The sequence below is a fragment of the Rosa rugosa genome, chromosome 2, assembly GCF_958449725.1.
Source record: "Rosa rugosa chromosome 2, drRosRugo1.1, whole genome shotgun sequence".
Taxonomy (NCBI): Eukaryota; Viridiplantae; Streptophyta; class Magnoliopsida; order Rosales; family Rosaceae; genus Rosa; species Rosa rugosa.
The window spans coordinates 43,351,653-43,361,158 of NC_084821.1; the positions used below are offsets into that span (position 1 = coordinate 43,351,653).

A 9,506-nucleotide genomic window follows, 5' to 3' on the forward strand; every position below is an offset into this window, starting at 1 on the left:
TTCTCTAAGACTTGTTTATGTTCATAGTCATTAGAGGTGATGCAAAGGAACTCTTGTCCATTCTCACAATGTGTTTCCACATGAAAACTATTGGCTCTTATATCTTTAAAGCTCAAAAGAGTTCTTTCGGCCTTAGGAGCTTAGAGAGCTTCAGTGACATTAATGATTGTGCCATGTGGCAACAAGAATTGAGCTGGTCCTCAACCATGAATCAATTTAGATGACCTTGCATTGCCATCGTAGTCACTGAAGATCGAGTAGGCGTCATCTCAAGAAATAACTGCCTATTTCGAAGTATGGTGTGCATAGTAGCACTATCCATGAGGCATTCTAGCTCTGCAGGAAACATACTTGAATAAATAAAGTTCGAATCAAAATTGACACTTTATTTTAATGAAAGCCGATGATTACATCAAAATTTCTAAATCAAAATTTAATCCAAAAAAATGACAATCAAGCTTAGACAAGTAGTAGTTACTCATGCTTTCGGTAACTCTAATTTGATTGTGACCAGGTAAGGTAAGGCGAGATTTTGGTGGAACTGTGCTCACTTTTAAAACCGTTCTCTCAGTTCAAACCTTTCCTAGACATCATAATTAATTTTGGATGAGCCTAGTGGGAAAGAGTTATAACCACTGTCTATGTTGATAATTTCCAAATTTTGGATTTGGATTGAAAACAATGACGTTTGTATGGTCAAATTTTGATGCTCATGAACGCTCTTAGTCCGTAGCCTACGAACGCTCTTAGTCCGTAATATTTCGATGATCACGAATGTTCTTAGTTCCTGGTTTACGAACGCTCTTAGTTCGTAATTTAGCATGAACTCCCCATTGTTCCGCTTTTGTGAATCGAACCCACATTATAAGAAAGGTAGGATGTAGGAGAAGAGATTTTGTAAGTCTCCGAAGAAAAATAAAAGAAATTTAAATTTCAAAAATGGGGAAAACATACTTATGAATTTCGGAGCTTGAAATTCTCAATACACGCGCGTGTTTATGCAGGCGTGTAGGTGTTGAAATATAGCTGCTAGGAGTGGCCGGGAAGGATGAGAGGGAGCTGGTGGTGGTTGGCCGGACAGGTGGCCAAGAATGGCCGGGTTTGGTCGGGCTAGCCGGCTACTGGTCGGTATGTGGTCGCTGCAAGCCGAGAGGATTGTCCGGGCAGGTTGGCTGAGGGTTGTGCTAGTGAGGCTAGTAGGGTAAACGCAGGGACACGTGGATGCTGAGGCTAGCGTGTCTAGTAGACGAGCGCAGGGGGAGCGCGGAGGCTGCAGGGACAGCGAACTAGCAGAGCGAGGCTAGCAAGAGTGCAGGTGAGGTTAACCAAGTAAGGCTAACCGTGAGTGAATTTCCTTGGAATTTTAGTCTTTTGATTTCAGGGTTAGGGCTCGTACTGATAACGTGTTTTAGGATATGAGAATTGAAAGAGATTGATGAGAGAATTGTGTGTTCCACTATTGATAATAGGAGCTTTATATGTAGAGATTACAAAGTACATATTCTATTGATACAAGGAAAACTATTCCAAATAGGAGTAGGAATTCTAGAACATTCTCTTCTATTACAATTATATAACTAATCTTAGTTTGATAAGGCACACAAATGTCAACATTCTTCAACAAAGAGTTCCAGGCTTAGCATGTTGCCAAATGAAGTAGGAATAGGGCCTTCAAAACTGTTATTTGCCAAGGAGAGTTTGACCAAATCTTGAAGACCCCCAATGCTTCCTGGTGCAATCCCAGATAAATGGTTGCTTGATAAATCCATATCTGTCACAACTTTCAAATTACCAATATCTTTGAAGAGATGGCCAATTAGTATTGGATGATAAATTTACATGAAGGATATATTGGAGTCTCCACAAGGCAGATGGTATAGTGGAATTTAACAAATTGGAGTTCAATGATAGAGTTCTTAGTGCTGTGGCTAGATCTCCTAAACAGGAAGGTATAGAACCACAGAGTTGATTACCACCTAATAGTAAGTCAAATAGGTTTTCTAGTTGATAGAGTTCATGTGGCATGTGCCCTTGCAGTTGGTTATCATTCAAGTACAACTCTTGGAGATTCGTTAGGCTTCCCATTGTAGTTTGAATTGGTCCACTTAATTGATTGTATTCCAGGTGTAAGGCCATCAAGCTGCTCATATTGCCAATATCACTGGGAATGCCACCCCTCATGTTGCTATAGCTTAAATCTATATATTCTACTCTAGAGAGATTCTTATTGGAAGTAGGAAGGCTGGTGTTTAATGGATTTAAGGACAAGGCTAATATCCTCAAATCTCTAAGAGTGGCCAAACAAGAGAGAAAGTTTACTTATGGACTAGAAGTATCAATAGTCAAATAGTTTCTCTGTAAGTTAAGCCGTTGAAGGTTTTCTAAGGCACAAACTGTGCTAGGTGTAAGCCCTGAAAATGAGTTAAGGCCCAAGTTTAGCATTGTGATCTTGGAAGCATTAGATATGAAGTTGGGGATTAGTCCGCTGAGTTCATTCTCTTCTACAAAAAATTCTTGCAAGTTTGGAACCCCGAGCCCGATGTTTGCAGGGAGACTACCCGAGAGGTGATTAAGAGAAAGTGCAAGTGTTTGTATTGTGGGCATATTGAAGACTCTGGATGGGATGAGGCCATTGAGATTGTTTAAATGGAGTGCCAAAAACTCCAATTTTGGAAGATCACCAATCTCATCTGGTATAGTACCTACCACAATTAATGTCAGAATCGAAGTTTAACTCTAGATCGTGCCTTATCATTTTTATCTATTTCATTGAATCCTTAAAAGCAAAATCTATTGACTATGGTATGTTTGGTACTTTGAACTCATGATTAACTATCTTCTTTAATATTTAAGAAATAATTAATGATGACATAAAAAGATAGAAACAACAGGAAAAAGAAGAAGAGAAAATGGAGTTGATAGGAAACTTCAGGTACCTATCAAGTTGTTGAGGCCGAGATAAATATACTTTATCTGGGTCAAGTTCCCTATATTTTTGGGTATGCTTCCACTGAAATTATTATACCCCAATTCTATTACAGCAAGCTCTTTGCATTGCCATTATTTGGATGGAAGAGGACCGACAAACTGGTTTCTCGACAAATACAACATTTGAATACTCGGAAGATGCTGACATATATTGTCTGGAAGTCTACCATTCAAGCTGTTTCCTGTTAGAGCCAATGTAATCAAAGAAGACATGTTGAAGATAGTCCCAGGAAGATGCCCTTCTAGGACATTGGATTGTACACTCATCTCTTCCAGCTGATCTAAAGTGCCAATCTCCTTTGGAATTTCTGCAAAAACTCAACACACATATACTAAACTCATCATCCATTCCCTACTCTATACATGCCATTTTTCATTTAATGCCCTGCAACAAAGTTTGAGCCATACCTCTGGGATTACTAGAGTCAAGGCTGATCATCTTCAGCATTGTTAAGTTCCCGATTTCTCTTGGTACGCTACCTGTTAAAATATGTTCCACAGAAAAAGAAGGATAATATGACTAACAGAGAAAGTTTCTCTTATAGATTAGCACCAGGCTAGGGCAGAGCTAGGTATATACGTGCGTATAGCCAAGTATAACTTTGGTAAAACTTTGTTTATTGTAGTCTTAAGTAGTCTAACACTTTTCTTAGGTCTCCAAAACATGATAAAATACACAGAAAACAAATAGGGAAAGTGGAAGAGATTCATGATTCTTCTAATACTATGTATAGTTACTTTTAGTTTAACAAGAGACATGAGAAGACACACGGAGAAAAAAACAAGAAACTTAAAGAGATTGCACCTTCTCCTTTTGTTCCCCTTCTTTAATGAAGTATAAGAAGAACAAAACCTAGCATAAAGTTAAATTGGAATACCCCCTAAATGAGGCAAAAGAATTGTCAAGATTTTAGACACCAACATAATATTTCCAGAGAATTTGTTGCAAATAGATGTCTACATAATTTTGGATCAAATTTGCACTCAGTAAGAAGTAAGAACAGTATTATTAACTAATGTGCAGTAGAGAAGTCCCGTTGGTGCATTAAAAACATTATGATTATCACTAAGTGGTTTAGATTTAGATAGATTGCTGGCATGTACCTGATAGTTGGTTGTATGTAAGATCAATTAGTTGTACTGCAGAGAAGTTGAAGATGTTGGTGGGGATTGAACCTGAAAGCTGATTACCATACAAACTGAAGGTTTGAAGTTCGGATAAGGCACCTAACCATGAAGGAATAGTTCCTTTGAAGTTGTTGAATCCGAAATTAAGAATCTTCAGATGACGCAGACGAGACAATTAATCTTGGGGAATGGTGCCTGTGACACCCATGTAAGAGAGATTCAAGCCAGTAACTCGATGATGCCGTGCACCACAAGTAACGCCAACCCAGTTGCAAATGGAGCTGGGGGTTGACCAGTTGGTCAAGATCATGTTTTTAGGGTGATTGGTGATATGAGATTTGAGAGCAAGAAGAGCAGAATAGTCTGTGGTGATGTATGTTTGTGCTGCCCTGGTCATTGACCAGTATTGTACCAGTAACAACGCGATCGATAATAGGATCCAATTTCTCAACATTGCTTGCATGCAGTTAGCAACGTACTGGAGATGTATACAGGTATTGCTTCCCTGGCTCTGTATCTGTACGGTGTATCATTTCTATGAGTTGTTGCATGTGGTTGATTTCAACTTGCTGACTAATAATTACCGTCTTTGCATTGATGATTGCCAAGAATTATAGCATCGATGTAAATGCAAGACGCATCACAAGGTTTCATGAGCTAATTGGAGCCATGAATGTAGCTGAAAAGCACCACAATATCTTTGTGAAGAACTATAACTCTAGACCCGTGGGAACTAAGTCTATTCTGGAGTCTAACTATAGTTGCACCCCTAATGGAGGGTGCCAGGAGCGAAACCCTAAAACTATGGATAATTCTGGACGCTTTGGTCCATATTCTCGCCCCAAAAAGGAAGGAACCATAGAGGTCAACATATGTGAAGAGAGAGGAAGGCCGAGCCTCTGGCTATGGTGGTGACATCACCAAGGTTAATAGCCCCGTCCTAATCGCGCACCTAGGGTACCTCGATCAAGGGAGCCTGACCATAATGATGCTTGTCTTCAGTGTGGAGCAGGACATTGGGCTAAAGCTTGTAAAGCATCCCAGAATGTTGCAAACGCGTACAAGATGTATCGTGAAGCAAGGGAAGCACATTACATGGAGTAAGAAGATCAAGATGGCAATCTTGATCTGAGGGTGGAAGACTTCAAAGCCCAGGATCAAGAAACTGGCGATTTTGTTTAAGTCTTTTATATTTTCCAAGAGATGTAGGCAATTGCCATATTATTTTTGTAGAAAATGTCAATGGTTTAGTCTTTCTTCAAACTAGGCTCATCCAAAGTAAGTGTGATGTCTAGGAAGGTTTTGAGATTAATGATACTTAAGCGCGCCTGGTCACATTTATTTTGGAGTTACCGAAAGAAGTTAGACGACTGCCATTGTTTTGCATTAGCTAGCATTTTGGATTAGATTTTCTTTGGCTAAAGAGACAATGATGTAATTCTGTTGGCTTATTAATAAAAGTTGAGTTCTTTTCATTATGACTCTTTTCTAATTATGAGCTTTTACCTTTAGGAATGGATACTGGAGAACTGCAATGTCTTGCGGATAGTGCGACTACGCACACCATTCTCTGCCATAGGCAATTATTCTTGGAGATGTTGCCTACATATTCCTCTGTGACTACGATGGCTGAGCTATCAAGATTGGTTCAAGGACATGGCACCTTGACTAATGTCGCAGAAGCTCTCTATGCTCCTAAGGCAAAATCGAACCTTATTGAGCTTTAAAGATATCAGAGCCAACGGATTCCATGAGGAAACACATACTGAGAACGGAAAAGAGTTCCTTTGCATTACCTCTAATGATTGCAGACGAAAGCGCATCTTAGAGAAGCTTATGTGTCAATCTAGTGGACTTTATGTCACTACAATTCAACCTATTGAATCCAATAATGTGATAAGAGAAGATCTCTTGGATTCTGACACATATTGGCTTTGGCATGACCAATTAAGACATCCTAGTCATGATATGACGATTCGTATACTAAAGACTTCACATGGACATCCATTCTTTCGAGCGAAACGAAGCAAGAACTAAAGATTGATTCCGGGACTAAGTATGACCGCCGCCGCCGTCCACTGCCTGCCTAGGGCCACCACCATCCTTCCTCCTAACGCCATGGTGGGCGTCTCCCATGGCCATGACGTCATAGATGCACATTCCCATGGCCATGATGCCATGACTGATGATGTAGTCACCAATTTTGCTTCAAATAGCGTTTCAGACGCTCAGATCCAACCAAAATCCTTATTGGTTGATTCTAAGGCACTTCGCTCATTTTGCAAAGCCTGTTCCTTAAGGAAATTAGAGCCGAGACCATCCTACGCAAAGGATCCAAAAATGCTCATTCCGTTCTTGTAGAGAATCCAAGGGGATATCTATGGACCGATTCAACCACCTTGCGGACCATTTAAATATTTCATAGTGTTGGTTGATGCGTCGACATGCTGGTCACATGTCGCGCTGTTGTCCACTCGAAATGCTGCTTATGCTAAACTCCTAGCCCAGATTATCAGTCTACGGGCTCACTACCCGGATCACCCAACTAAGTCAATTCGACTTGATAATACTGGAGAGTTTTCATCGAAAATGTTTGATGACTATTGCATGTCACTAGGGATTGATGTAGAGCATCCAGTTCCTCATGTTCATACCCAAAATGGTCTCACGGAAGCCGCCATTAAGCGCTTACAAATGATAGCACGGACATTGGTTATGCACACCAATCTCCCTGTTTCCACTTGGGGATATGCAATACTGCATGCAGCCACGCTACTTCGTCTACGACCCACTACCACCCAACCTTGTTCTGTGTTATAGCTAATGACTGGATACGAGCTTGATATCTCGCACTTACGCATATTTGGATGTGCCATTTATGTGCCTATTACGCCTCCACAGTGTACTAAGATGGGTCCACATAGAAGAATGGGCATATATGTTGGATATGAGGCTCTAACTATCGTGCACTACTTGGAACCCTTGACAAGCGATCTCTTTACTGCTAGATTTGCATATTGTCACTTTGATGAGACAGTTTTCCCATCATTAGAGGGAGATAAGAATACACATGTTCAACAGGAACGATAGGACCGATAGGAACTGTCGTGGTCTGTCTCCACTATGTCTCATCTCGATCCCCCTACCGCACAGTCCGAACTTGAAGTGCAAAGAAATATCGAGCTCCAGAGCCTAGCAAATATTTTGCCTAATGTGTTTTCTGATTTTGCTAAAGTGACTAGATCACACATATTTGTTGCAAACGTGCCTGCAAGGATTGACGTCCCAAATACTGGACGTAACGCCACTCTTGAGGTACCAAGATGGCGCTACTTCCCATATTGGCAGTGATGTGGCATCTATGGCCGCAAGTTCCACGAGGAAGCACGGTAGACCAGCTGGTTCGAAGGATAATCGCCCTAGAAAGAGAGCGAATGAGGCACAAACAAATCCTTTGATCATCGATACTCAAAATCTGTCCCATGAGAATGTTCTGGATTATGGTTATGTCCAAGAGACATCATTGGGGGACGCTTCAATGTCAGAACCTATCATTGAGAACGTAAAAATCTCTATGAATTACACTAGTGTACATGGGACGTAGGAAAGAAGCTCCATCATCATTGATGATGTATTCGCGTATTCTATAGCGCATGAAATAATTGAGACCGATGGCATCGAACCACGCTCCGTTGATGAATGTCAACGTAGAGCTGATTGGCCAAAATGAAAAGAAGCGATTCAGGCAGAACTAGATTCTCTAGCGAAAAGAAAGGTATTTGGGCCAGTTGTGCCAATACCGCCCAACACCAAACCGGTTGGTCATAAATAAGTATTCATTAGAAAGCGTAATGAGATAAACGAGATTGTAAGGTGCAAAGCTTGCCTTGTGGCACAAAGCTTCTCACAACGTTATGGAATCGACTAAGAGGAGACCTATTCTCCTGTAATGGACGTTATTACGTTCCGCTACCTTGTCAATTTGCTAGTTTCCGAAAAAACTGAACATGTAGCTTATGAATGTGGTTACTGTGTATCTATATGGGGATCTAGATACAGAGATATACATGAAGGTCCCCGATGGACTTCAGTTACCAAAGTCAAGTAGCTCTAAACCATGGAGCGCGTCTGCAATAAGGTTGAAACGCTCACTATATGGATTGAAGCAATTCGGACGGATGTGGTATAACCATCTAAGTGAATACTTGACTAGGAAGGGATATGTGAACAATGAACTATGCCCATATGTTTTCATAAAGAAGACAAGTTCCGGATTTGCAATAGTAGCGGTTTATGCTGATGACATGAACATAATTGGCACCCTTAAAGAGTTAAGGGAAACCGTTGAATACTTGAAATCCGAGTTTGAGATGAAGGACCTTGGGAGAACACGTTTTGTCTCGATTTGGAACTTGAGCACCGTGAAGATGGTATCCTGATTCATCAATCAGCTTATACCCAAAAGATGCTTAGGCGTTTCCATACTGACAAAGTTAAGCCTTCAAGCACTCCAATCGTCGTCCATAGTCTTGATCGAAAGAAGGATCAATTCCATCCAAGGGATGACAATGAGGACGTGCTAGAGGCAGAAATGCCCTACTTAAGTGCAATAGGTGCATTATTGTACTTAGCTCAATGCACAAGACCAGACATCTCTTTCGCTGTGAACTTGTTAGCTAGACATAGCTCTGCGCCAACATGACGCCATTGGACTGGTGTTAAAGATATCTTTCGATACCTAAGTGGTACGATTGATATGGGCTTATTCTATCCCTACAGAGAGATGATTGATTCGGACCCATCACATGTCAGGGACGCCACCAATAGTGGGTCTGCGTTCCCTCTCCCCATCCCAAAACGACATAAGTGTTTTGGAAGATTTTGCTGATGCTAGGTACCTCTCTGACCCACACAAAAGTCGTTCCCAAACTGGTTATGTGTTCACTATGGGTAAGACCGTGATATCTTAGAGTTCTACAAAACAGACCATTTTCACTACTTCTTCGAACCATGCAGAGATTATTGCTTTTCACGAAGCGGTTCGTGAATGTATATGGCTTAGATCCATTATCACGCATGTTCGAAGCAATTGTAGTTTGAAGTCTAAATGAGCTTACCAGCATTTATGAGGATAATGTTGCTTGCATTGAACAAATGAAGCAAGGCTACTTCAAAGGCGACAATACCAAGCACATATCGCCCAAATTCTACTACAATCAGCAACGACAGAAGCTCCTCAAGATCAAAGTGAACCAGGTTCGATCTGAGGACAATGTGGCAGACTTGTTTACAAGTCACTGCCTAAATCCACGTTCGAGAAACATGTTGCAAGCATTGGATTACGGAAGTTATCCGAACTTGCATGATCGTAGTCATCAGGGGAAGACGCA

The 9,506-nt window shown here is 41.0% G+C and overlaps 1 protein-coding gene across 1 annotated transcript; it reads right to left on the reverse strand.

The window, feature by feature from the left end:
* Positions 1-2,319: 2,319 nt before the first annotated feature.
* Positions 2,320-4,649, reverse strand: LOC133730799 (LRR receptor-like serine/threonine-protein kinase FLS2). The gene is made up of 5 exons (XM_062158320.1): positions 4,596-4,649; positions 4,093-4,267; positions 3,397-3,468; positions 3,156-3,296; positions 2,320-2,702 (listed from the first exon to the last, which is right to left on the reverse strand). Exons 1-5 carry the CDS (start codon positions 4,647-4,649, stop codon positions 2,320-2,322), a joined length of 825 nt encoding a protein of 274 aa, XP_062014304.1.
* Between the last annotated feature and the right edge of the window lie 4,857 nt (positions 4,650-9,506).